Consider the following 27,750-nt stretch of genomic DNA (forward strand, 5'->3'; position numbering starts at 1 on the left):
TAACCAGCATTTAAAAAAAAAATCTGGAGGAAGTACAAGGCTGCTTTAACACGGAGAACCAGGTATATATAATGGCGTTTTTATTAATAACACCTTTAGCTTGGACTGCAGTTATTTCAGCTTTTAAAGTTAAACTCAAGCAGCAGTTGAGGAAAAAAAAAAACAAACAAAAAACAAATAGTCCCTGTGTGCACAAACAATGCAGCTTCGAATAATACACGATAAGTTTATTTCATATTAACATGAACAGTAAAAACTGGAGAAGTGATTGGATTTTATTTCAGTTCCTTTTATTTATTCCTCTATTGTGTCCTTTTTGCCAGTCTCTTGTCCCTCAAATTGTGGGTACTTTGCCTCCACGTCAGCCCAAGTCAGATAACCGTTCGCCAGGTCACGGATGACAGCAGGAAGTTCGGAGATCTGCAGACAAAGTCACAAAGACGTATGAAACACGAAGCTACCAGTTTCAATTTGCTGGATACTTGGGGAAAATGGGTAATTTTTACAACAGCAACAGATTGAGAGCGAGACTGTTATCTTCCTGGGTAATTATTTTTGGGGAGAAAAACCAGTAGCTAATAAAACATCTTAAATCTCAGTCTGTGCCATCGCAGCTCAGCTACTCAGGGTGACCCACGAGGGAAGTGAAACTGTCACTGTGGTGGGCCACAGCAAGGTTCATCCCTCATAATGTTAGGTTATGGTTTTGGAAGGGAAAGAAAACAATGCACACATCCAAAAGATGCTGTAAGCCGAGACTTAGCCAGGCCCTATTTACTGTAAGCCCAGAACAATAGGAGCTGTCAGTTGCCTTTTCTTTGCTCCTCACAGTAGAGTCACAGCAGGAAGGATCAGCTAGAGAAACCAGAAGATTTGCAGAAAATGGGGGATGACAAATCTCTTCTCTGCTACATGGCAGTGAGAGGTTGTCCAGGTGAAACCGAGACAGATGGGTGCCCCGAGGAGCTGGCCCTGCCTGTTACACCAAACTGAACCCACATCCAGCTCAGCAGCCCCGAGCACTCCAGGTGCTTTTGTGCTGTGCAGAGCTAGAACTGCTTGGCCTGGCAGATCAGAGCTACCTCCTGCTCCTACAGGAGCCAAACTGAGCTTCTGGTGGGAGCCAAGGAGGGAAAGGCATGAAAGAGGCACCAAGGCTGCACGTCCACAGCTCTGAGCAGGTTTTGCTCCAAGGTAACAATGCCACTATAGGGATTCCCTATTCCAGTCTGTCCTAGCAGAGCGTGCTTAAGGCAGGCATGACTTTAGGGCGATGCTTCACCAGCTTTCACAGGCAACACTGGTAGGAGGCAAGCTTTGCGGAACTGTGCTCCTGTTGTGCTCTGTCAAGACAGGCACGATTCTCCTGCTCTGGTGCCTGTAGATTCGGAGAAGCCCTGCCCTCAAGAAAACAAGTAAACACATTTACTCAGCAGCCCCTGCTCAGAGAGAGGCACTCTAAAGAGCAACGCAATCAGCCTGAAGCATGGCTTTCATGTAAGAACACCACCTCCGCATCCCAGGGAAACAAACGCCTCTCCTGACGTTAGCAGCAGGGCCTGCGTCTTCTTTTTGACCACTATTCCTTCCCCGGGGATTTCTCAGAACAGCTAAAATTGCCTCCCAGAGTTGGAGACAGCTCCCACAGAAATCTTGCGGGATCAGATACAGCAGCTAAAGCTCTCCCCTGTCCCACACGGAACAGACCTGGCTCAGTCAGCAGCAAAACCAAACTGCCTGCCCTTACCTCAGCTCGGATCTGGCGCATCGAGTCCCGGTCTCTCAGGGTGGCCGTGTGAGGCGTCCGGTTGACGGTGTCGAAGTCGATCGTGATCCCAAAAGCCACGCCAACCTCGTCAGTCCTGGCGTAGCGCCGGCCGATGGACCCGGAGGAATCGTCCACCTTGTGAGAGATGCCGTTCCTGGTGAGTGCTTCAGCTGCAAGAAGCGGAGAAGGGGAGATGACCAGGACTCGTTACATACTCAGCAGGCAACGTGTTCCTAGAAAAGGCTTCCCACAGCTTCACAGCACTGCCTGGAGTGAGGCACCGTGTGTCCTGGTCTCAAGCAGCATCACAGATTCTCATTTTATTTTGACTGGAGATTCAATGTTCCACTTCCCATCAAGACTACGAACTCAAACCCACCTCACAAGTACATTGCTACTCACACAGCATCACCCAGCCCTCACCCAAAGGGCAACACGAACAGAAAAGTCACTGACTTCAGCTTGTCATCACAGTCCCACAGCTTTGCTTTAGCTCCGGAACATGCCAGCCTTACACACATGCTTGGCACGAGGAGACCAGGTCCCAGGCAGAGCCTGATGCAGACAGCAAAAGGCCCTGTCTGACAGGCAGCCTGTGCTCCTGTCCTTCAGGGACTCACTTTTAGATGATATGAGTGGCAATTGTGATAGAGTGTACAGCAGATTGAGGATTGATTTCAAAAATTAGCTGACCGACCAGAGCCAAGGAAGTAATTTGGGTCAAAAAACTAATACACGAAGCGCTGCTTCGGAAGGCTTTGCCCAGGCAGTGGGAAAGATTCCTTTTTGACTCCATAAGAAAAAAAGAAATTATTTTTACAGTGTAAACCAACACATGGAAGGGCAGGGAGTTCACTTCTTGAGGCTGGACTGTGAAGTCTAGCAGACACCCAATGCTAACTGATCCCAACCATTTTAGTTCCTCAACTCTCCCTTTGCACCTGTGAGAGCCACATGATCCCAAAGCTATTTTTTCCCCTCTGCTACTGAGGAAGAAGCCTCTCTTCCCAGTGCACATCACCGTTGGACCCCCAGTTGTCACTTACATAATTCCTTGACAAACGGCATGAATTCCTGATTCTGGCTTAGAGGAAGAACAGAGCACTTGAACGGTGCTACAACAGCTGGGAAGCTGAAGAACTGAGGAAAAAATAGAAAAAGCACAAATAAATACGAGTTTAACCCTTAGACCAGATTCTTAGAAGGTAAGAATAAACTCTGACTGAGGCTAGAGGCAGGGTGACTGTTCCAGGGGAGCAGATGTTCTCCTGTAAACTGTTTCAGGGTTCCAGCAGGAACATCTCACACACCTGGAGAAAGACCGAGTTCCTCCAGTTGTGCTCCAACCCCTCTTCCCTCCTGACATCCAACTCTTACCTCCAACCAGAGGTCTACAAGAGCTCTCCCTAAGAAAGAGATCCCCATTTGAATTACAGGAAAATGAAAGGTAGAAGAGTTTTTCCAGGATATTTAATCTTATGTCCAGTCTAAGGGGAAGGAGTTTTTCCAATCATCTCCCTCCCTGTTTAATTCCCACAGGGGCTTTGCATACGCAAGGAATAAAAGCAGCTCAAAGACGCCCAGAACCCTCCACAGACACCCTTAGAAGCAAACAAGAAAAGGTGCCAAAAGTGGGAAAAACATATTTCCTGTTCCTTACAGGTCTTGTGGACTAATGTGAACTAGACATAGAGCAGCCCAGGCTCCATAGAAAGTAAAGAGGTACTGGAAAGGAGAGAAGGTACAGTCCAATATCCCAGACCCCATGAGCAGTTTGTGATTCAGAGTCTGCTGTGGCCTCACTCTGAGCGCCTAAATCCAGACTTACAGAAGGCTGCGTTTCAGGGAGGGCTGAGGGAACAAGTCTGCTGTCCCTCTTGCTGCACAGAAGCACGATTCCAGGAAAAGCAGCAAAGAGAGGGAAAATAAAAACACTGAGGAGGTGCCTTTCTCTAAGTGATGGGACAGCGCCAACCAAGCATGAATCAAGAAAGAATTCCTCACCCCCTTGCCAGTAATACAGTGAGAGCCTCACACACACAGCCCCAAAATGCTCTTGGTGCATGTGTATGACACGTACGCTGGCAAAAACAGCAACTTAACAGCCCACTTGGGTTTTCCTCATCTCCTCTGTGCATTATGCAGTCTTATTTTAGGATGTTAGGGGAAGGCAAATGCCTGCAGCTGGCGTTAAGCTGAGGCCCAGCAGCAGGAAAGCTCACCGTTCTCTGCTCGTCTCCTTCCCGAATGCGGAACGTGTGTTCAAACACCGTGTACATGATCCTCCCAATACCAAATGAGGGCTCGATTACATTTGGGATGATTTCTTCCACTGAAATACAACAGAATGAACATCATCATGAAAGAATTTACACAGAAGAAGTGTTTACTGCAGCTGCCTTTCTGCTTGTACGTTCTGATTATACATAGCTGAGCACATGCAAATAAAAGGTTAAACATTCCTGCTCTAAATACACATACCTGAACGAAAAAATTTGGACTTAATCCACGTCCAGAATGTATTTAGGCTGTAAATAACAAGTCAGGGCCCCTTCCCTGGCCCTGAGAGCAAACAGCACAGCTCATATCCATGCAGATAAAACCTCTTCCACTTCATGACAGCAAGGCCTTTCCCAAACAGTCCTCGCCCAATGCCAGGCCACAAATTATGTCCAGATTACTCTATGGCACGGACCAGAACTGTGCCCAAGGCCATGCTAACAATTACACAGCCTGGATGATGGCAGGGTAAAGCTTAAGCTCTGGTCCACTTCAGTTTACTGTTTCAGCACAGCTTCAGGAACCAGGAGCCTGAGAAGAGAAGCACGGAGCTTCAGATCTGACTCAAATTCCTCTGTGTTCCTGCCTCATTCAGCTGCCTGCTTCAACGTTTTTCTGCTCCCTGTTCTCCTTCTCCCCAACAGCATGTCAAAGGGAGGGAGGGGAGAATGAGGATTAACTACTTAGTGTTTGCAAAAAGTTCTCAGATGTGATGTGCTGTACTTTATTATATACCTGTCATTCTTCCCTGTCCTCACCACACATCTGTCAAGAAGCTTCTTCCTCCTTCTCCCTTCTGAGCATGAAAGGAGCTCAGTGGGCAGCTGCGCTGCTCAGACAGGGCAGCTTTTTAGAAAAAGCTCAGATGTAGCAACTGGAGAATAAATAACGACTACAGGCACCGTTTGCTTTAGAAAATCAAGGGTGGAATCCAACTCTGCAGCTCTGCACACTCCGTATGCCTACAGAACCAACCCTCCTCAGTTAAGCACCTAATCCCGAGTGGGACTTCACCTTCCAAAAGGGTGATCTCATTTGGTTTGTGCACTAACTAACCAGTTTTCAAACACCGGTCAGTCAAAAAAGATAAAGTATACAGAAAAATGGAGAGCAATGAAATGAAACAGGTGAGCACCAGCTCTGTCAGAGCAACAGGCCGAGCCCACATCTGCTGTTTCTCCTGCAGGGTCTGTTCCACCTCACTTTGCAGCTCTAAATCAGAGTCACAGATCTCTGGATGCAAACAGCTAAGAGACAGGGAAAGCATAAGCTTTGCCTCCTGCTGCAGACAGCTGCCAAACTGCCAAAATGTTGAAATTTGAAGTAAAACCAGCCACTGCAGTTCTACGTGCTGGGCCCTAGCAGTACCACAGTCACTAACAGTTACAACTCTTTGAAGTTATGACAAGGCAAAGCTTGGCACAGCACCAGCCTCTGCAGGCTAAAAGACACCTGGATGTCTCAGTGGCTCAGCAGCTGCAACAAATACAGTCTGCACACGCTGTGAGCTGCTGTACTCCTTCCTAGGAGCACACACCGTGCTCCCAGCCCAGGGCAAGATGATCCCGTAGTTACATTATGAGCTGGGGGAAAATCCACCTCAGGCTCCAGCTCTGTCAAAGACTTCTCAAATAACCTTAGGTGAGGACCTCAAGATGTCTTTGAGGAACTCCCAAAGCTGGTGTACCCTCCCCAGTTCCCCCTACAGCAGTTTCCTACAGCAGCTGGTTCTCAGTGCTGCCTTACAAACCCCAGAAGACGCAGCAGGAACACAATAAGCAGCCCCAAGCCTATTACACAGGTTACTGAGCAGCCCCACTGCTGTTCAAAAAGCTTTCAAACTTCCAAGAAAGTAACATTTGACTTTTTTCCTGTGCTGCGGTACAATGCTAACAGGAAAATGGAACTCATGAAGTCCACGTTCAAAGCGTATCCTGCACTGCCTCTTATCTCGGGTGGCCAAACAAAAATAAAAGCTCACCGTGTAATGTTTTCTGAAATCTCTTCACAGTAACCATGTCCTTTGTTAACGTAAAAGTTTTCCCTTCAGTTTCAACAGTGAATTCCCTGCAAAGGAAAAAAAAAAAAAAAGGCATTTAAAGGCTACACCAATAAATAAACAGGTTTTATTTCCTTGATTACATCAGTTAGTTGACTTTAAGAAGAGGTATGATCCCAGAGACCAAATCCCAGAGATCAAAGAAACGTGGTGTAGCCATTAAAAGAAATTTATGTTAATAATAAAATTACTACTTATAAATTAAAAGCAACCATTCTCATAATCACAGCGAACTTAGTTGTGGTTAACAGCCTGAGGCAAACTCAATTAGGAAATGGAAGAATCTCAGAACTAAGCATAAAAACCAAAAAGAAAAAAAAAAAAAAGCACAAGAAACAGGCACTTGCTGCAGAGGAATGGACTTCTCATTCAAAATGAGTTGTCAGAAGGTACTCTACATCTTCACAGACACCAAGCAAAGGGGAGGATAAATACGGCAACACGCGGTTTTATGGCTTTTTTTTTTTTTTTTTGCATATTTCTAAAGCTTTTGATATTACAGTCCTCTAACTTTTCTCTTGCTCCTTTACTTGACTTGCCACTGGCACACACAACTTGCTGAGGACAACCTGGGCTGTACTGAGCTATGCCACCCGCCTCGCTGAAGCATTAGGATTACTGTAATGAAAATGTGTTTAGGAAAAGCGTGTGCTAATCACTTATGTTTGGACCCAATGCCAAACGGGCTGGAGCTTACAAAGGCTTCACCCTGAGAGCAGCCACAGTGGGATGCTGAACTTAAACAGTCACAATTCGCAGCCCTCCACCCATTCAAACCTACGGCACCAATTAAATAATTTTTACTTATTTTTAATAATTTTAAATCATTAATGATTTAATGATTTTAATGGTTTAATCGTTTTAAGTCATGGAATCATTTCAGCGGGACTCTGGATCACCCAGGGTCACTTTCTGGTCCTGATCTGTCTACAGTCACCATATCCTGCAATAGTTTCTCTCCTCATTTTGAGCATTACTGACTTGGGTTTCTATTGTTCATGGTTGTTTTTTCTTAAATCAGGGAAAGAATGTTAAAAACTGTTTAAACAAAGTTGAAAAAGTGCTACCATTCTAGAATATATTCATTGTTCCCACACCTTGCACCTTTTCAAGCAGGAAATGAAGTTTATTCTTATTACTGCACCATTCGCCTTCCCATGACGTACACAGCTGTTGCCCTGCTTCAGCCAAATTTAACAACTTTTGAGATTTCTTACATTTTCTATTTCTGCATGCGTTAGGAATACAGGTAAGCAGGCTGAGGAAAGATATACAAGTTTGTGCCCCAATGAAAGACCGTAACAAGTGCTAACGCATGTCACTAAACACTGGAGAACACACATACCAAAGCTCTGGTTCTCATTTAACCAAATCTTTGAGTTCCATCACTCTCACAACTGTTTAATTTTAAGGTTAACTATAAAACTATCTGCTAGTCCCAGTCAATTCTGAAACCAGAGTAGGGAAGGTGGCAAACATCTCCCGTTTCTCTGAGGTGTCTCTCTTTTATGGGACAATCCCACTGAAGCCAGAAGCTCGTTCCCATGCAAACAAACAAACATTGAAATGCCACGGCTACAAGGTTGTGTGCATACTGAGATATGTTGACGGATGACCGGCGATGATTTGGTGGAAGAGACAGCACTAAAGCATTTCAGGTGATCCACCCAGCCTGTTCCCACAAGGAAGCTGCTTTCAGGCAGCTCACATTAATCCCACAGCGCTTTGGGAACCCACATGGGATGTGTCAGAGCAGGGCACCCCACACAGCAGCCAGCTCACCCTTTGTCATTCAGCAGCTGCTCCCTCTCGGTGATGTAACACTCATCACACATGGACAGGAACTCCAGCACCACCTTTGCATCCTTCTTATAAGCTTTGCCAATGGCTCCCTTATTTGCCTCGAACTGAACGATGTTGACTGTTTTGTACGGTGCGGTTAAGGAGTCTGAGATCACAGAAAGCAGGGTCTGGTGCTTCTGCTGCATCAAAGCTAGCTGCTACACAACACAGAGCATGCTACTGGATTAAGAAACTTCCCTCCACGAGAGGAAAGGGGGAAAAAAAAGCATTGAAAGGCAGAAGGCCATAGATTTTTAAATAATATGACCTTTTGAAGTATAACTAGCAGCAGAACCAAGGAATGATGTGGAGTTACCCAGTAGAGTAACTTCAAATTCATAATTAAACCACGCTCCACAGCCAAAACAGAGCCCAGATTAAGCTAGAAAAAAAAAAAGCCAAAACAGTAAATTGCCTTTGCCCACAGGAGTAAAATCACCCCCATGTTCAATTCTTTGCAGGTTACTTCCCAAAGCCATGCTGATCTTAACTGCTAAATCTGTTCCCTGATAAAATTAGCAGATGTAAATTGAAAAAGAGCTGCACAGATCTCCAAGACATCTCACGGTCGAATGACTTTTCAAGAGATTCTGGTTTATTCCAAAAAGGATATAGGTTCTTTGAGAAGCTTCTCAGCTACAAGAGGAACTTTGGTGGCACGGGCATGGCAGGAGAGGTCATAGCAGGAACGATCAGCACAGCCAACAATCTCGATCCAGCCCTGAAAAAACAAAAGCAGAAGCTTTCACCAACACACTTTTTTGTCCACTTAACCGTCAAAATTATGTTTACTTGCTCTTAAGCCCCCCCCCCCTGCTTCCATGACTGTTTTTTCTACATAATTAGCTCTATCACAATAAGCAGCCCTCGCTCACCGGTTTGCTCCTTCGTTTGAATGACTCCATTTGTTTCCAGAGGAAATGATCAGCTATCTAACCAGCGTCTGTGCTCAGGGCCAGGTTTTCCACATGACTTGGCAGAACACAGCACTGTGCCAACAGCTTGGGGCTGGGGCCAGAGCATACAGGCCTATCACTCCCGTACTACACGAAGACATCACGCCTCCAAAGTTTTACCACTCTGCAGGCATGGAATAGACAGCAAGCAGCCAGCCACATCAGAACGGCCAAAAACTCTGGTTTATGAGTTACTATGACACAAATAACATGTAAGGGAAGTGCTTCTTTCAACACGTCAGCATGGATGGCAAGCAGAAATCTGAAAACGCCATTCATGGATGCAGAATTGATGGAGTCTCCCAACACATGCAGAAAATACAACCACCAGCTGGATTCTCTAAATTACAATCTTGTACAAGTAAAGGTGCATCAGCACAGACAGACAGGAATCCTGAACCTGTTTTGTGGTTTTCCAGTTTGCAGAGTGTCAGGAAAAGTATGTGAACACCTGTGAATATGCTCAGAAAACCACGCTGTTCCCAAACACCCTGGGGAATTATTACACCAATAACCAACAGGGTACTACAGGTATTTCTCAGGTAACACAAAACAATGATTTTATACAAATGGATTTAAAGCTACCCAGAGGAGTTAACTTACTGCTGAGTACTGGAATTCAGTATAAATATTTTTGGTCATGGTTGAGTGACAGAACAAAATCTGCATCTAGCTCACAAGGAGGTTTTGTCCTGTGCCTGGGATTGCTGCCCTCAGCTCAGGGCTGGGCTGTTAGACCTACTGCTCTGTGAGTGCTGTACTGATCCAGGACAAGGCTCTCAAAGTTCACTGATCTTACTTACATGGTGTGGCCCACGTATGTCCAGCCTGTTTTAGGCTGGCTCCCAAGCAGCTGGCTGGGAACAGAAGCTGGGAATACATGCAGTTATCTATATTCAGAGGAAGCCAATCCTTCACTTGTTCCTACAGGGCTTTCCTATATGACGACAAATCACTCATCCAAGCTGCTGCATTTTTTTTCTCCTCATCTTAATTTTAGTATAATTTTACCAGCTGCTATTTCTCTAACTGGTTCTAATGAAGCATTGCTTGAGTGAGAAGCCTGTCTCAGCTCCTTAAAAGAAGGGAATAGGGGAAAACAACCCAAGACCAAAAAAAAAACCAAAAACACACATTTCAACCACCAACCTCTTCACCCCTAGGTTGTAGGAGATTCTTCCTGCCCACAAATAAAGCTGCCTGAACCATCTGATGCCTTGACCCATGCCCTTTGTGGACATCTGTGTGCTGCATGAACCCAGTTTGGCTATCCTGACAGAGACCATAGATGGGGTCTACTCACATCAGAGTCCCTGCAATATCACAGGCTAACCCTAAAGACCTCCACAGAATCCCTTCTATCTTTCAACCCTTTACTGGATTAGATCACAGAGTTCTCTAGGTATTTTCAGGAATCTGCACATATCCTAAACTCTTTGGAAAGGCTGGGACAAACACTTATTTCATTTTTTTTTCCTTAATATATAGTGAAGTATCTTCTTTTTTCCTGATTCAAGTCAGAAAAATAAATTCTGTACTCCTGAAGACAGGAATAAGTTCCCCTACTCATAATTGATGGTCTTCTTACTATGTCTTCCAAAATACTTCTTTTGAAACTATCATTTCAAGTGATACACTTTGGCTGACACTGAAAAGCCTGAAAGCTCAGCAAAAGAATCTAAAATGAGGTAAGTCTGGCCCCTAGCTACTTACTGCTGATTCACCTAAAAAACAAAACAAAACAAAAAAAACTACAATTCTCCAAACTCCAGCCAAGAAGATAAGAGAAAAAGAAAGCTTCCAACAAGGCCTGAACTGAAGAGCTCTCAGTGACTCAACTGGGAGATAAATAGTCTTAGGAAATTTTTCTCTCAGCACCAGCTGCCTGAGCTGGCAGGCCTGAATTCTCACAGCTTGGAAGTGGGAAAGGAAGAAAAAGCTTTCTAGCAGGAGAGAATCTGTCCTGGAATAACGCCTCCACTGAAATAAGTTACTGGGGGGTTACAGTTTCCGCAAATTTGTTTTCCTTTCATTCCAGATGAAATTCAACATGCACAAAATCCACAGGTGCCTTCAGACTCCAGCAAATGAGCTCAAACAGTTCAGAGACTTCGTGGGGAGCTGACCTCTCCCCTGAAGCCCTCCTTGATTCAGAATAATTCCTCCACAACGTGTACAGACCAACACAGGCACGGACAGAAACATCAGGCTCATCAGCCTTAACTTTAAAAAACAAGCAGCACATCGGAGCCTCCGCCTGCACTAACAGCAGACGTGACAGGGACATTTGCCTTTCCACTTTGCCACTTACATAGGATGTTTTGGACTCCGCGTCCCAGCAGTCACAGGCGTAATGAGCCATCTCATTCTCCATATGCTGTCGGAAGCGCAGCTTGTCTGGGGAAACACCGACCTTTGTGAGGAAGAGGTAGATTCTGCCGATGAAGTAACCAAGAACGGAGTTATTGATCACACCCTGGAAGGAGAGAAAGCAGGAAGAAAAAACACAGACATTAATTCGCAGGGAAGGGAAAGCATGATTTATCACACCTCCACAAACAGCTTTTGGCAAATATTAGTACTCCATACTACTCTTTTATCAGCTGAGTGATACCTACCACTATCCCAGTACTACCTGCAGCCTTTTATCTCTGATAACCTTTGCCTGGAAGTGGTTAGAGCCAGGCTGGATGGGGCTTTCAGCAACCTCATCTAGTGGGAAGTGTCCCTGCCCATGGCAAGGTACTGGAACAGGATGGGCTTTAAGGTCCCTTCCAACCCAAATCACTCTGTGATAACAAGGGCCATGCTTAGATCATGGTCACACTGATGCACCCGAGAGGACTGAGTCTTAAATCAGGGAGCAAACCCCAGCTGACACCACAAAACAGTCTGTAATTTAGCCTCCAGAAGAGAATTCAAAAGAGCAAGCTCTGTGTGCTCACATGAGGAACATTACCTGTTGGACAGCATCTCCCAGACGCATTATGTGGGCGGACTGCCCGCTGACCTGGGCCTTGGAAGAATACAGGAGGATGTTCAGATCTGCCACGCTCTCAAACTTGGGATGACTTTTCTCACTGGGATCCACAAAGTGCTCAATTTCTGCCATGGTGAATTCCCTAATGGAGACATCAACAACTACTTAAACTCAATATTCTGTGTGTCAGCCACAACCCCTCTAATCAACAATTGTGCTTTTGCCTCTCACAGTTAAGTCAGCATTTAAAAACATAAGCAAACCAGAGCCAAGGCAATGGACAGACTAACACAGGAACCAGACTTGACACTGGCTTTATTTTCATCTTCAAATTCTTAACCCAACTCCCCATAAACTCCTTGAGAGATACCCAGGCCACGTTTATCACCACTGTGATTCAAAGCAGAGAATACCACTGCTGGAAATTCTCCAAAATTTTTGTAGTTTTTCCAGACTATCACAATGCCCATGTTAGAAGTACAGTTTCCTGTGGAGTCAGCGAGGAATAATGCGCTGACTTATTCAGCAGTCTTAACTCATATCAGAGATACCTAAAACAGTCAGGTGAGAGGATAATTTCTTGAAAATAATTATACCACCACATTCAGCAATGGTGTACATTCTGTTTGAGGAGCTTGTCTCTAATACATCTATGCTCATGCATTGATTTAGTTCTTGCTTGAAATCAGTTTACATTGAATTATCTTGTTATCGAGAACCTTTTAGAACACCTCTGCGTAATCACTAACTTTAAATCACAGGCATCAGGATGTAATTTGCTATGATAGCATAATAACAGTCTCCTGTAAATGTGCCACAAGCGTGTAATTTATTTTTGACTGGAAATGTATTTCCATAACAAAAGTTGTTCATTTCCAGATGCGTGAGAGAACAGGAGGACTGAGAAATTTCCAAACAGTTCCCTTAATGCTGATGATGGCACTGCCACTCAGCGACATTTAAGGCACTGTATTAATCAGTTACCAAGTTTGCAATACACACTGCCTGTTTGTACAGCACAACCACGCTGACTGCATGGGAGTCCTCGTTCCAAATCAGACAGAGGCACTGCATGGGAGTCCTCGTTCCAAATCAGACAGAGGCATCTGTTCAGAATAATTCAGTTAAGATACAGCGATTACCCTGAAAGAAGTGCAGTAATCACTTTCGCCCTGAGATAGAAAGCTTTGAAAATAATTCTCAGTAATAACCCTGAGCTTTCCGGCTTGACTGATGCTGGGACAAACACAGGTCTTGAGTCAGGTTATCTCCTCACTTCCTCTCTGTAATAAGCTGCAGAACTGAAACAAGGAAACACTGCTGCAAGGTCAATTGCATTTTGATTCCAGATTTTTGCTTTAAAGTAAACAGTATGATGCAATTAAACAAAGTTGTACACCTTGTAGAGAACACAGCTACCTTTAATTTTTATTTTTTTTTTATTTGTTTAGTTCATGATGGAAGCCAAATTTTGCTAGAAGAACTGAGTTTAATCGAGGTGTTTCTAATAGAGCAGCTATTTCACAGATCCTACTTCTCTCCAAGCCTGGCTGGTGAGAAATCATTAGTTAAAACCTTAACTAAATGAGTTCTTTGCCCGTGAACCCTGTGACTGACTGGGCACCTTATCAGGAACACGCTGGGATAAAGCACGGAAGTGAAATAACAAATCTTTGTATCAACACCAGAACAAACGGGAGGTGCCACCTGTGCCAGGACACCCCCTGCTGAAAGAGGAAATTTGCAGTACCTCACTCTGATAAGGCCGGAGCGGGGTGAGATCTCATTTCTGAAGGAGTTCCCAATCTGGGCTGCAGCAAAAGGGAGTTTGCCTTGGTTAAACTCCAGAAGACGTTTGAAGTTGAGGAATATTCCCTGCGCAGTTTCTGGCCTCAGGTAGCTGAAAGGAGATGGGGCAGGGGGGAGAGAGGAGGAAAAAAATCACCATCAAAAATGGGTGGTGAAAGCAGTGAGAAAAGAAAAACACAGTTACTACAGAACTTGAGGGTACTTTTTTTGTCTCAAGTCTTTTAACTACAGACACAAAACACTGAAGCAGCAGGCTGAGGGGAGAAAATCAAACATCAGCTGTGGCCCAAATACAGAACCCTACAGGCACTCCTAAAAACAAACTGGATGACCTGGCTGCTTTTGAGATGTAAGGATGGAAAGGGTATTTTTATGAAATACAATGTATTGATCAGTTACCAAGTCACAGCATCACAGAGGTCAGAGGGAGTGTTTTCTCCTTGCCTGCCCTACGTGGGTCTGGGCAGAGCCAGGCTGCTTCCAAATGTGGATTCTGAAGGGAAACTATGACTGCAGCTCTGCTATGACACAAACTGTGAAGTGGTTTTAATGTAAGGCCCTTACAACCCCTACAGTGATCTACAGTACCAAGGCAGTAACACCTACACAAAGCATTCCACGTACTGCACTGGGAAGCACACGACACCTACCCTTGATCTTCTATCACAAGGAGTATCACGAGTATCCTATCTCAGCTTCTGAAGAGGGGGTTCAGTTTTACTTTTGGAGATCCCAACTGAAGAAAAAAGCCTCTACTCTCCCACAAAAACTACAAACACCTAGTCGCTAAAGTTATCTCACCCCACTAAGTAACTTCATCCTGAGAAAGGTACAGTTTCTCTACAGGCACCAGGTAACTGATGGTTGTGGACCCAATGTTAACTGGTTTCCTGGAAAGCACAACGCCAGCCAGCAAGGTACAGCTGTGATCCACACAGTCTGGCAGCTTCAAGTGTTTTTATGACTGCAACAGCTCCGCGTTCCTAGTGCCAAGGGTAAGACGAACACTAAACTGCCAGAGAAGACAGGCTGAAATGAGCTACTCAAGAGGAAATTGCGTACTTCAGTCCTTAACCTCAGTGTTAATCCTAAGCAATCTAGGAAGAACGGGGAGCAGAATGGTGATTGGTACTGACCCAGGCATGTTTCCTCCAGGCCCAATGGAGGTCTTGAACATCAGATTGAAAGAAACAGGAGGGGAAAGGTCATTCCCAGTGATAGGAGACTTCACGTTGTAGTTCACAAAGAGATCTGCAAGCTCTTGCTGGCCGTAGTTGTCCAACTAATATCAAAACAAAGGAGAAATATTTTAATTAGCAGACAAGCTAACTGGGATGAATTACATCCTCTTCATCTTTTACTGAGCCTGACCCACAGCTCTGAAGCACCTGCCCAAAATATTCCTTTTTAGCCTAATTTTTTTAAGCAAGCTAAGTTGTTGTTTGAAACAACGACAGAAGTGTATCTCAGGAAGCTGCAAACTCATTTTAGTAATGTCGGTTCCCAACTCAGCCATTCCATAAAAGTCTACACAGAATTGCAAGCATTAAGGGTAAGAGTGGGTGTAAAGCAGAAGAAAAGTCATCGGGACTACATCAACACCCACCGGTGGCTTCGTCTGCAGTTTCAGCTAAAACATGGGGAGCAGTGTGTCAAGAAGAAAAAAAATACAGCAGTGAGGGAAAAGAAAGCTAAAATATCTGCAGTGCTTTGTCTGCATTCACTTCTCTTCCTCCTGCTGCAAGAAACACCATATTCAAGCCATGCATTTGATACTCCCTTTTAGAGCTGCTCTGCATTTTAGTCAGATAGAGCAAATCTGCAGCACAGGGCTTCTTGGTAAAAGAATTTTCATTTGCTCTAAAAGCAGCTTGGTAACAGAGAGATGCTTTCACTTGTGACATAATGTCAGCCCCTTCCAGAACCCTACTTTTCCACTGAAGGATGAGAAACAAACAGTAGGAGCACAAGAAAACTGTAATTTAACTACACAAGAGCAGCAAATTCTAGCATTATTCTGAGCACGTAAGCACTACCATTTGCATATGCACATTTAAATGTAGTTTCTATAATGTAAGTATCATAAGGGACCTATAGTGCACATTATAATCATGATTTAACACTCAAGCTAATAATCAAATGAGCTGTTTCTAACTTTGCCACGAATCTTCACGTATCAGAGAAGCCTCAAGACAGGATACAAAAAATAATAGAAGGATTCCTTTAAAGGATAGCCAAGGTTCAGAGCTGCAGTGTGACAAAGCTAATGACAGCTGCTCAGTGATGCAATGCACTGGAGAAAAAAAGTGGCTGCTTCTGGAAGGAAACATCCACTCTGTTATGCATGGCTCTGGAAGCAGTTATCCTAGAAGTCATGAGAACATGTCATGAGAACAAACATCAAAAACAAACTTTAAAAAAAAAAAAACTAGAGGCAAATGCTTGTACAGCTGCTCAGAACACCAGCCTGGAGCCCCAGCTATTTTCACAGTAAACAGAAGAAAATTAATGCAGGGTCTTGGACACAGAGGAACAGATCGCAAGCGCTTCAAAGTCTTGAACCATACCAATTCAGTGCTGAGGTGGTTCAGGAAAAGCCTGCCAAAACTTCCCATCTGTATCTGTTTCTTTGCATCACACTCCTGCATTGAGGCTTCAACAAAGGTAAAAGGGGGATTCAAAAGAAACAAGCTTTCTACAGAGAGTAGAGTGCAACACAGCAGACTAGCTCCAAGGACAGAGCTTCAGCCTAACAATTCTGTGTTCAAGAGACACCAGCAGTAACTCTCCAGTGCAGAAGGAAGATGTGATTAGACAGCAAGTTCCCAGTATTTAGCTCTGAGGTACACACTTCGAGAGGCAGAGAGAAAACTGCTACTGTGTACTGCATTTCCCCTATGGCACAGGCATCCCTAAAGCAGTCACCTCCTCACGCAGCCACCTACCTGTGTGATAACATTTTCCATTTCTGCCTTTTTCTCTGCTGTGCACTTCTTGTCAGACATAAGCTTTTGCAGATGAGCTGTGAGCAAGAAAAGTACACATGGAGTTTATATTGCAAACCTAACACCAACCCCGATCTAAAGGTAGACAGTAGAGGAGGATCCTCCAACATGAGCATTAGTGTATGCCCACCAGCTGTCCTGCTGGTGTCCATCAGGTTAATTCCACTCACATCACCAGGGCAATGCTGATTTGCAGCAAAAAAGCTGCACCAATTTGCTGTACCAACATGCAACAGGGAAAACAAGAGGTCCTGATCTAGTTTATTCCTGATACTGATTCCTGTAAACCCAAGCAATGGTTTTGTAACCCCTTTCTCCTTTATTTTCCCTCCATGAAGACTGAAAATTAAAAGTAACGTCTGATCCCAAGCCAGCAGGGCTAATTTTATCCAAATACACTCGGAGGCACGTACTGACTTGGTACAGTAGGGTTAGGCCACATTCCATGTTAAAGCACAACATCCTCCATGAGATACAAAGGCAAACAGTGAGGGAAAGACTTCCCACTGCCATTTGGGAAACGGAATTTGCCTTTTTAGTGGCACTAACAGCAGGTGGCTGTTCTCCAGCGAAGGGCTGCAGAAGAGAGCAGGGACACTCTTGTTTGTGGGCCCATTCTGTGTGCAAAGTGGGCAGAGGCTGGATGGGTTTCTTCTGTGTTTGTTCTTCCCCCACCTCTCCCCAGTAAAAAGAAGATTCAAACTGAGTACTACAAAAACAGTTTAAGGCTGATATAGACTGTTCTACACACCTAACTTCCAAGAAAAGGTCTAGAAATCTAAGCAGCACGACCCATTTAAACCTACAGCAGGAAAATCCTTCCTTTCGCAACAGAGCTGTACGCGAAAATGTTTTACAAGAAGTTTTTTACTTTTAAGATTCCTTCATGTAATTTTTCTTCTTTAAACAAATTTAAATCAATAACCAGGAAAAAAAAAATGTGAGGACTTTGCAAACCTAAGAAATACCTGAAGTCTATTTAGCAGTCCCAAAAGCTGGCTGAGTTATAGGGTATACAAAGGTCAGCAGCAGCTCTGTAATGGACCCTTGTATAGGGAAAGCATGCTCTGTCCCCTCATACCTTCATTAAATCATTTCCCAGTTCTGAACAAAAAGCAACTGAAACACAAGAGAAGTCCAGAACATGGCAGAGAATAAGAACCTTTTTATATGGGAATCCTCAGCTTAGACAACACAGCAATATTTTATGGCCTGAAGACGCAGGATTTTGTAAAAAGGGCCCCAGCTACATTTTTGGTAGAGATCCCATAACTCATTTAAAAACACTAGCACAACATTTTTGTGGGACTGAGAACTTAGGGAATCTCTGGTATGGGCAAACAGGTTATGAATAATGAACTATAAACACAACTGTGAGTGACTGGATACACCAACTGGCCCTCCCCAAAAAAGATATTATTTTCCCACATTACATCACTGCAAGAAATCCCCCAAAACACCTGCCTTTAACTGAAAACCAACCTTTTAAGAGATGATCAGCACGAAAACACTCCCCATTTTTCACATCTTTCACCATGAAGTCAGCAAACTTGTCTACGTGGCCAGAAGTCCTAGAACAGACAACAAATAAAAAAGGAATATGAAAGCTGCCACCGGACAGTGCTGGGTACGGATGGTGCAAGCCCAGTGCAGGGACCATCACCAAAGAGAAGTCCTTCAAACCACGTGCCCGAGCTGCAGGCTCACTTTTGCTTCAGGTTACAGATCTCCATTAAGCAGTACCATCCTACACATGATTTGACCTGTGAGAAAGTACCAATACAGCTAAATCTTAAAGTGGGTAAGTGAGATGACACTTAGCTACCTTTAGAAACCACGTTGTGATTGAAGTAAGCAAGAAACAGGCAGTTGTGAGGGGTCCTCAGCAGTTCAGGTAAACAGATTTCCACTAGTGACCCATGAAAGCTCCTGACGCTCATGCTGTGACCCACAAACTGTAATGCTGTTGCCTCAGCTCTGACTCATTCCAAAAGCTCCTAAGATTTTTAGCAAACCTGTTGGCAGTCTTAGCAGAAACGTGGAGGTGAAAGGGTCCAGAGCCTGAACTACACTCTCACCCTTGAAGACAGTCCCTCCACCTGGGCGTTGGATACAAAGAGGGCTACAGAAGCACCATTTCTATTCGAGCTCTGTTAACACACTGCCTGTTGCCATCCCCCTGCAGAGAAGGGAAGGATGGTCCAGAATCCAAACTGCTGTTCTAAGCCATGGCCCAGCTGTCCCAGTTTTAGGACGGGCACGTCATCCTTTTTCTCATCTTCTTGACCTGTTAGAAAAAATGATAACGGCAATTTCTTACCTAAGGGGACTGCTAGGAGACATTAAGCTCTCAGGCAGATGGGTCCCACTGCTCTCCCAGGTTTATGGAACAACACCTTCTCTCACTGACCTGTGCAGTGATACCTAATTATTTTGCACTAGAGCAGGGGGATGAAATTGGGTGACCCAGTCTCAAGATCCCCATAGGCACTTTTAAAAAAGCAGCTATGACCAGAAATGCCATGCTGTAAAAAGAAATATCTGTATTTACTTCAAAACTGGCTCTGGCGTGAGCATGGTGCAGTCAATCTCCAGGATTTGCTCCTCCTGTATAAAGTGCTGTCTCCATGCCTGGATGATGTTGTTCTTCAGAGCACATCCAACAGGCCCGAAGTCATATAGCCCACTGACACCTGCAAGGAGAGAAAGGAAAAAAGCGTGGTAGGAGCAAGATGGTATGAAGCTGCATTGTTTGGAGGAAAATGCCTCCCTTCTCAGTGTCCCCATGGGTTCATTTGAGTCTGAGGTCATTTTCTGAGTATGAACTGCTCTGTGCTAAGCAGAATAAGGACTGTGGGCTCTCTGTGGGGTGCTTTTTGCATGAAGACCCACAACAAAGTCTACCCTATCCCTACCCTATTAAGAACAGTTCAGTTGTGGGGTGCACCAGGGCATCAGGTAGTGGCAGAAGGTGAAACTGATACATTGACAGCTGTAAAAGCTAAGCTCTCTTCACCAACGGATTATATCTCGAGGACTGTTTTGTTGGGGGCAAACTGAACACAAATGAGGTGGTAACGCATGTTCCAATACAATATGCTGTTTCAACAATAAGATATGTGTGCCAATCACCAGTTTAGGCAAAAAATGAAACAAAGAAAGCTAATAAACAACCCCGAGTATTTATTTGACTTAAAATAAAAGAGCAGTAACCATACAGGCACTGCACTGACCTTGAGCTGCCTCAAATCAGCTCTCTGAAGAGGTTTAACAGCCACATTTGTTCACCTGCCCAATAAAGTTCATTGATAAAGTTCATTAAGGTAACAGGTTCTAAAGTTCAAGTTAGTTTTAAGCATTATCTTGCCAAAAAAGCTCAAAAAATTGTTGTGAGGAAATAAACTGTTCACCCCCCTTAAACTCCAAACACCCTACTCCTCTGCAAAGCAACTAACTTCAACTGTGTAATGCTCAAATCCTGCAGCCTAACATCCACTCATTTGCACTCAGAAACCAGAAGAGAAACTATGAGGCTCTTCTCCAAGACTTTAGGGAAAGGAAACCTTTTGGAAAGGCTAACAGACTCAAGCAGGAGAAAGTTTAAAGGAAGAAAAAAAAAAAGATCTTTCAAGTTGCATTAAGATAACATCCCAAGAGAACAGCATTTCAGATAGCTAGAAAGACCAGAACATTAGCCTGAAGGGATTAGAATTTAAATTTCTTTAAATCTGTACCTCCATAAATAGAGAAGGCTTGATCGTAGAAAAACCTCCTTTTCAGGGTGTCTTCCATTTTAACTCTGTCCACGATGTCATCTTTGGGCTGCAAGGCCAGCTCCTGTAATTGAAGCAAACCAGAAGCAGTTAAAAAGCTGCAGTTTCTGACAGGACAAATCCTCTCCGCTCACCATTAGGAGTCAGAAGTCTGTAGAGACCATTTTGAAGCAAAAGTATCCTGCCAACACACTCATTTTCCAAAGAGAAGTGGACTCTGAGATGAACGTGATTGTCTGAACGTGGCATTTTAGACACTTGAGGTGGGCTCATCTGCCCTGACTTTCAGATAACTAAGCCTGAGCTAGCCACCTTCAGCTCTCTTTACAATCTATGGAGAAAAATGGCAATTTCCAAAGCAATTCATCCAACCTATTTCTCTCTCTTGACTATAAAGAGAGCCTAAAATGACTAGCTGAAACTACAAGCATATAACTTGCGGTGCAGATGAAGCTTTTATTAAAATGTTCCGCACATGGAAGAATTTTGGCTGCAAAAAATATAAACAGCATCAATCTCATGCTTTGCCAGAGGTGTGTGTTTAGCCATTTGCACAAAGAATACTTTTAAAATGTAGACTTTTACAAATACAAGCACACAAATTTTATAGTTACAGAGTGTCTAAATGCCCCAACTGAATTCTACAAAAATGTTTTGCAGCAGATACACTACTTTAACTGAAATCCTACATTTAGGCAGAGCAATTACATATAAATGTCTACTGGCTTATCTCAAGAAGGACAGAGTGTTTTAACACAGAAAAACATTATTTTATCATTGGTATATCTCTGACAAAAGTAATTCAGAGAGAACAACTGTTTATGACCCTAAATCAATAGCCTAGGAACAATTTACCTGATTTGGATTTTTGCAACCAACTCCAACAGAGAAGTCAACAGAATTGAACGATTTTCTTCAACACAGACAATTTGACAATTAGAACAGAATTAAGCCAAGAAGTTCACTAAATGAATCTGGATCTTCTAGCACCATCATTTTGAACAGTATTCTGCTTTAAATATATGTAGTATGACCTTTTTTTTTTTTAAAGCACATAGAGACACATAAAAATAATCACCATCTGCTATTAAGACCACTGCAGCTCTGCTGCTGCCATCAGCATAAGCCCAGGTGTAATTTTGCAGGAAAGTGAGTGAAAGACAGGGCACACAGGAGAGCAAACACCTCAGCAGTACTTTTAAAGCATGGCGAGAGAATCCATTTGACACTGCTTAAAGAGCAGAATCACATTTCACAATCGCCAGCATTTCTTAACAGAAAGGGTGGCTTTTGCCCAGAGATGGACAGAACAACAGGGACAAGCCCAGTTTTGAACTGGCGGGGAGAAATGGCCAGCAGTGCAGGAAGAGTTGTAGCAGGTACAGAACCCAGAGAGAATGGTGAATAAAACAGTGCAGAAGTCAAACGAAGTCTTTCTATCTGGCTTCGAACTGCATTCATAAATGGAAGGTAGAGAAGTGCCTGCAGTAGCCATCAAGACCCTGTACAGGAACAGAATCATCTACTGACCTTCCAAAAGATATGGTTGGAGAATATAAAGCCAAGGAACTTAAACACTACTCTGTCCTTTTCAAGCCATCGAATTCAGAGTCACCCTGCTCTCTTTAAGCAGGAATCACAGGACTTGGCGCCTGCACCAGCAGCTAAAGCTACCAAACATTCACACTGCTGCCTCCTGCAAAAATTGCAAGCGACCACGATGCATTGCTGGAAACACTGTCAAGAGAAAGCACTTCCCTTTGGGTGCTGTGCTGACAAGGGAACTTGCTGTGTGTGCAAGGTCATTCGTGTGCTGACAGCGACACAGCCCACACGTGTTGTGTAAGTGGCACGCACGCCGCTCTGCTGCATCCCACAGGCACTCTCCCAAAGGAAAGGTGGGGCTCAAAGGGCTCCCAAAATTCCTGATCCGCCTCCTCGCTGCTCTGTGTCAGGTTTCTGAGGGCTGAGAGGCAGAACCGGGATGGCATTCCACAACCCTTCATTGCAGGAAGGCCTAGCCATGCATACAGGTTTCACGCAATGGTTTCAAGGCATGTTTCTGGGCTGAATACCAAGCGAAAATGACATTGCCTTGCTCAGGTTAAATGCATGCAGCCAGACACGTTGCCAGGCCCAGGGAGCACTAACTGTTCACCCCACATCACCCAGGATAAATAGGGTCAGCGGGTTTCAGTTTGGATACCTGCACTCTCACAGAGAGTCAGCCCCAAGCAGTGCTGCACTTGTTTATCCTTTCTTTTAGAAGCTGCACCAAAGCAACAAAATATAATTTAGCAAGACCCAAGCAGCTTTAGGTGAAGCTTCAGACACATCGGTTTTCATATTTCAGGAGTTTGCTGGTGGTAGCTGGAAAGATCACTTTTTAAACTATTTCAGAAGTGAATTCAAACACTCTACACTCTATCTATCTATAGATATGCTTAAAGAGCATTAAGCAGAGAGAGAGGCTTTTCAGACAAAACTGCAGAGCTCAGGTTTAATTTCCAGACTCACCTTCGCTTCTAGGATCCTCTTCCGAGCTTTGAGCTCTGCTACAGCTTTGTCTATATCCACTTGGGGAGCCTTCTCTTCCTTCAGCTTCCTTACCAGCTCTCCCTAGAAGAAGAAAGAACAGAAAACGTGGATTCTCTCTTCAAATACCACCAACGATGACCGTCCTTCTTTCAGCTCCTCTGGCAACCCAAAAGGAGGAGGTTGTGCTGTCTCCCAACTCTTCACGGGTCTCAAAGAGGCTTAAGTCAATCAGTTCAAGTGAGAAATGCCTTGGGGAGTTAGCAAAACTGGACATCGTTAGAGAACAATTAATGCAACCTCCCCCACCACCCCAAAACATTAAATCCCTTATCTGTTATTATATCTCCATGCGCAAATACACTCCGCCGTTCATCATTTCCAACAGACTTCCACAAACCCAAATTTTCTGTCTTTAAGGATGTACCAAGTGGATTCCCAGGTGGTTACTATAGGCTTTGTGCTCTCTCCCTCTCATTATATGGCCCCCTTCTTTCTGCCCCCTTCACTCGTCTTCCTAATTTTAACTTTAGACTTCCTCTGCCAAATCTGGCCAAAATTGCCCAATAAGTACACAAATTTGTAAAAGGTCTCATGGAATACCAACCTTTTTAGTTTAGCATCTAAGCAGGGAAGACGCTGCACTATCGGTCAATACTATTGCTGTTAAAAACAGTAGCTTTGGAAAAGAATGGGGTAAAAAAAATCCCGAGTATTTCAGAGCAGCAAAACCTTCCTTTAATTCACCTTAATTCAGTCTTCCTTTCTGTCCACTCTTCTCCTGCCAAAACCAAGGTGCACCTTGAATTATGAGGAGGACACAAAGAAATAGCCCCAGGAGGAGAAGCACAGAGACATCGACACCTCAAGTGAGATGATCTAAGGATGGGATGCTCCGAGTTGAGCACTGTTCTCGTGCCTTACACTCCTCCATGAAACGGAAAGAAAAAGGAGATTGCAACATTTCCACTACACCTGCCTTCTCCTACAGTCGCTGCTTCTGCCATGAATATTACAGGAACCCACAGAGAAGAGAACCCACACCAGTCAGATCAGAAAGGGTTCTTTCAAAGACCGGGGGGTTCAAAGGCTGGTTTTATTAATAAACGGAAGAAACGAGTGCATGAAAGCACACACACGAGGGAACAAGAGAAATGTAAGAGACCTGCTGGTCTCCCCAGCCCCGTGGGGCACAACCTGCACGTTTCCTTCCTGTTAACCAGTCCCACCAAAACGTGAGAGTTTCACTGCAGGCTTCCACCGCCGCTCCTGGGTAACGTGGCAGAGGGAGGGATCTGATTTTCTTCTTTTTTTTTTTTTCCCCTTTCTCTCTTTTAAAGTAGTAAGCCCAAATTGCCTTTGTTGAGCTAAAGGGGGGGGGTCGGCAGTGGAAAAAGCAGCAAGGCGGCAGCAAGGCAGCTGCTGCTGACTCAGAGCCGTCACCCTGCTCGCGGCTGAGCATCGAGAGGCAGCGCACAGCAACTCTTTGTCCTGATCCCCAAGCGAAAGAGCCCTCAGACGTAGGCAAGAAGAAAGGGAAAGAAAAAAAAACACACACACAACCGAAGCAAGCAATTATGCTTGCTGACAGGACTCGATCTAATTAAAGCTCCGAGCCCAGCCCAGAGGAGGAGTGCACAGCAGCACTCGATGTGGCAAATTTCGCTGCAGCTTTGTCCCACGGAGCAGTAAAGCAGAGAGAGAGGGATCCACCCCTGGATCACGGCAGCTTATTGCATCAGGCGCTGCTGCAGGAGGAAGACGGGCTGCTCGCCTTCCTCTCCGGAGGTTAAGAGTCCCTCTGGTTTAATTAAAGCCTCTTCTCTGCTTCTCCGGGGGCTGGCAGACGGGGTCCACTGTGCTGTAATGTCTCAGCTTATCATCCTTCCTCCCTGAGCTCTTGTGCAAACACCTCGGTGAGATATTGCTGTGAGCTGTATGTTAAATATCCCCGGCCCCAGCTCAACGTGTTCACCCACACACCTTGCCCTGGCACCCCACGCTTCTGCTGTGGGCCCACCAGCACAAAAAAAATGGGGGCACCAGTACCCAACAGGGCAAACGGCAGCGTCCACGACGCAGGATTTTACACTAAATCCACCAGCTGGTCCCGGGGATCATCATTTTCTTTACAAGGAGCTCCCCTGCCAAGGCATTAGGCTGCGCAATGATTCATAATAAAACCTCACCGAAGCGCCGGTGTAATTAGAGGGCCGTAAATCCACTCATTTAATGGGGAAACACGCACGAATCCACCAGCCCACGGGACACACACGTAGCCGGGCACAAGACCACGGATTCGGCCACCTGAAGGAGCCCGGTGGGGAACCCACACGTGGAGGTACGGGGAAATCCCAGGTGCACACAGCATGGGGGCCGAGATCGAGGGTCGCTTACGAAACCAGAGGACGAGCAAATCCTCCTCAGGTAAGAAGGACGCTCGAGATAACAGCTTCACGTGCCAAGGAGATGGAAGGAGAAAGGTGTGCGGCCCCAGCTGACCGGGCACAGCCGCGTTTAAGATGTTTAAGGATGATCCAACAACCAGCGCGCAAAGAAATTACTATTCCTTACCTTATCGGGTAAATATACAATTATTGAAAAAGGGTAAATTGCCCCCAAAATTCAACACAAAGTCATTTCTACAGGGAAGTCATCACATGACTCTGCAGGATGAGGAAACCTCTGCAGGCTGTTTTATGAAAGAAGCACCAAGAGCCAGCCACGGGGCCCTAAAAGCATGGTGGGGGGCCCTAAAAGCGTGGTGGGGCCGGCCCTGGCTCCAGCCCCAAGGAGGAAAGCCCCCGTAGGCTGCCACCCGGATCCAGTGGGCACCACACGGGGCACCCCCAGAGACCCCAAAACCAAGGGGGTTTTGGGACAGACCCACCGGGAGCCCTCGCTGTGGGCTCGGGGGGGAGGTGTGCAGGGCGCTGCAGTGACCCCAAATCCTGAATTATGGGATGGGGGCAGGCAGAGCCCTATGGGGCTGTGGGGAAATGCTTTGGTTCCTGCATGGGGGGGACCCCAAACCCAGGGGGGTAGAATTGGATCTGTCAGACGGCCCTGACCCTAAGCAGGACCCCCTGGGACAGCAGGGACCCCCCCTCAGGGAGGTGAGGGGCACGTCAGGTCCCACCCAAAGCCAGGACCCCCTCCCCTCAGCAGGTTTCCCCCTCATCCCCAACCCTCTCCTCAGCCCCGTGTGGGTGTCCCTATATCTTCATGTCCCCCCATATCCACGTGTCCTCCCTGCCCTCCTGTATCCCCCCCATACCCCTATATGCCCCATATCCTCCCTCATCCCTGTATCCCCCCATATCCCCACACCCCCCCCCGTCGCCCCCATACCCTCACACCCCCATGTGCGTCCCCCCAGCCTCCCCCATATCCCCCTACATCCCCTATACCCCCAAATCCCCGTGTGTCCCCCCGAAACCCCCCTAAATCCCCGTGTGTCCCCCACAGCCTCCCCATTCCCTCCCAAATCCCTGCGTTCCCCCAAATCCCCTCCCTCCCCATATCCCCGTGTCCCCCTATTCCCCTCTAAATCCCCACACCCCCCTTACACCCCTCCATCCCCATAAACCCCCCAAACCCCCTTATACTCCCACTTACCCCAAAAACCCCAATACCCCCCTAAACCCCCCAATCCCCATTTCCCCTCCACATCCCCGTGTCCCCCCCCATTCCCCCCACATCCCCGTGTCTCCCCCATTCCCCCTCAATCCCCATTCCCCCCCACATCCCCAATTCCCCCCCCCAAACCCCAAATCACCCCAAAACCCCAAACTCCCCTCAAAAACCCCCCATTACCTGATGCCGCACCGCCTGCCGCAGCGGCGCCAGCACCCCTTCGGCGGCCGGGCCGTCCATGAGGGAGGCTGCCGGTACCTTTCCCGGTACCTGAGCCCGTCCCAGCCCCAATCCCGGTCCCGGTGCCCGGCCCGGTGCCGGTACCGGCAGAGCCCAGAGGGGGACGAGGCGGCGCAGGGCGGGCACGGCGCTGAGGGGCGGCCGCGGCATGGGCGGGGGAGGGGGGGGGGGGCGGGGAGAAAATGGAGGGGGGGGGGGGGGGAGCGGGCTCCGCCTCCCCGCCTGATGAAATCCCACCCGGGGAAAGCTGGCGACCGCTCCGCCGCCGCACTTTCGTCTTTTTTATGTTTTTATTTATTTATTTTTAATTTTTAATTTATTTTATTTTTGCAGGGCAGATTCGACACCGCGGGGGAGAGGAAGGGGGGGCGCATGCGCGGGGCGCTGAGGGGGCGCCTCAAGGGTTGTGGGGGGGTTCCCGCGCCCCTCGTGTGAGGCGCTGAGCACCACAAAGTGGGGTTACTGCACCCCAAAATGGGGTTCCTGCCCCCGAAAGTGGGGGTCCTGTCCCCCCAAAATTGGGTTCTTGCACCACAAGGCGGCGTTCCTGCGTCCCGAAGCGGGGTTCTTGCACCTCAAAACGGGGTTCCTGCACTCCCCAAGTGGGGTTCCTGCACCCTAAAGTGGGGTACCTGCCTTCCAAAGTGGGGTTTCTGCACCCCAAAGTAGGATTCCTGTACCCCCACAGTGGGGTTCCTGTTCCCAAAAGTGGGGTTCCTGCCCCCCAAAATGGGGTTCCTGCCCCCCAAGCGGGGTTTCAGCACCCCAAGTGGGGATCTTGCACCCCAAAACGGGGTTCCTGTACCCCCAAAACGGGGTTCCTGCCCCTCAAAGTGGGGTTCTTGCACCCCAAAGTGGGGTTACTGT

The 27,750-nt window shown here is 46.1% G+C and overlaps 1 protein-coding gene across 2 annotated transcripts; it reads right to left on the reverse strand.

The window, feature by feature from the left end:
- Positions 1-206: 206 nt before the first annotated feature.
- GARS1 (glycyl-tRNA synthetase 1) lies at positions 207-27,054 on the reverse strand. Of its 2 annotated transcripts, none has more exons than XM_068673325.1 (17): positions 26,824-27,054; positions 22,990-23,091; positions 20,434-20,536; positions 19,251-19,392; positions 18,182-18,270; positions 16,640-16,716; positions 14,831-14,976; positions 13,636-13,785; positions 11,865-12,027; positions 11,217-11,381; positions 8,562-8,670; positions 7,890-8,034; positions 6,030-6,115; positions 3,991-4,100; positions 2,815-2,908; positions 1,748-1,938; positions 207-420 (listed from the first exon to the last, which is right to left on the reverse strand). In XM_068673325.1, the coding sequence occupies exons 1-17, from the start codon at positions 27,031-27,033 to the stop codon at positions 295-297; spliced, it is 2,208 nt and encodes a 735-aa protein (XP_068529426.1). In that variant the 5' UTR covers positions 27,034-27,054; the 3' UTR covers positions 207-294. The 2 variants fall into 2 exon arrangements, with proteins under 2 accessions (XP_068529426.1, XP_068529427.1); XM_068673326.1 differs by having other exon boundaries at positions 7,890-8,030; positions 8,558-8,670.
- Positions 27,055-27,750: the final 696 nt, after the last annotated feature.

Source organism: Anas acuta, chromosome 2 (assembly GCF_963932015.1).
Source record: "Anas acuta chromosome 2, bAnaAcu1.1, whole genome shotgun sequence".
Lineage (NCBI taxonomy): Eukaryota > Metazoa > Chordata > Aves > Anseriformes > Anatidae > Anas > Anas acuta.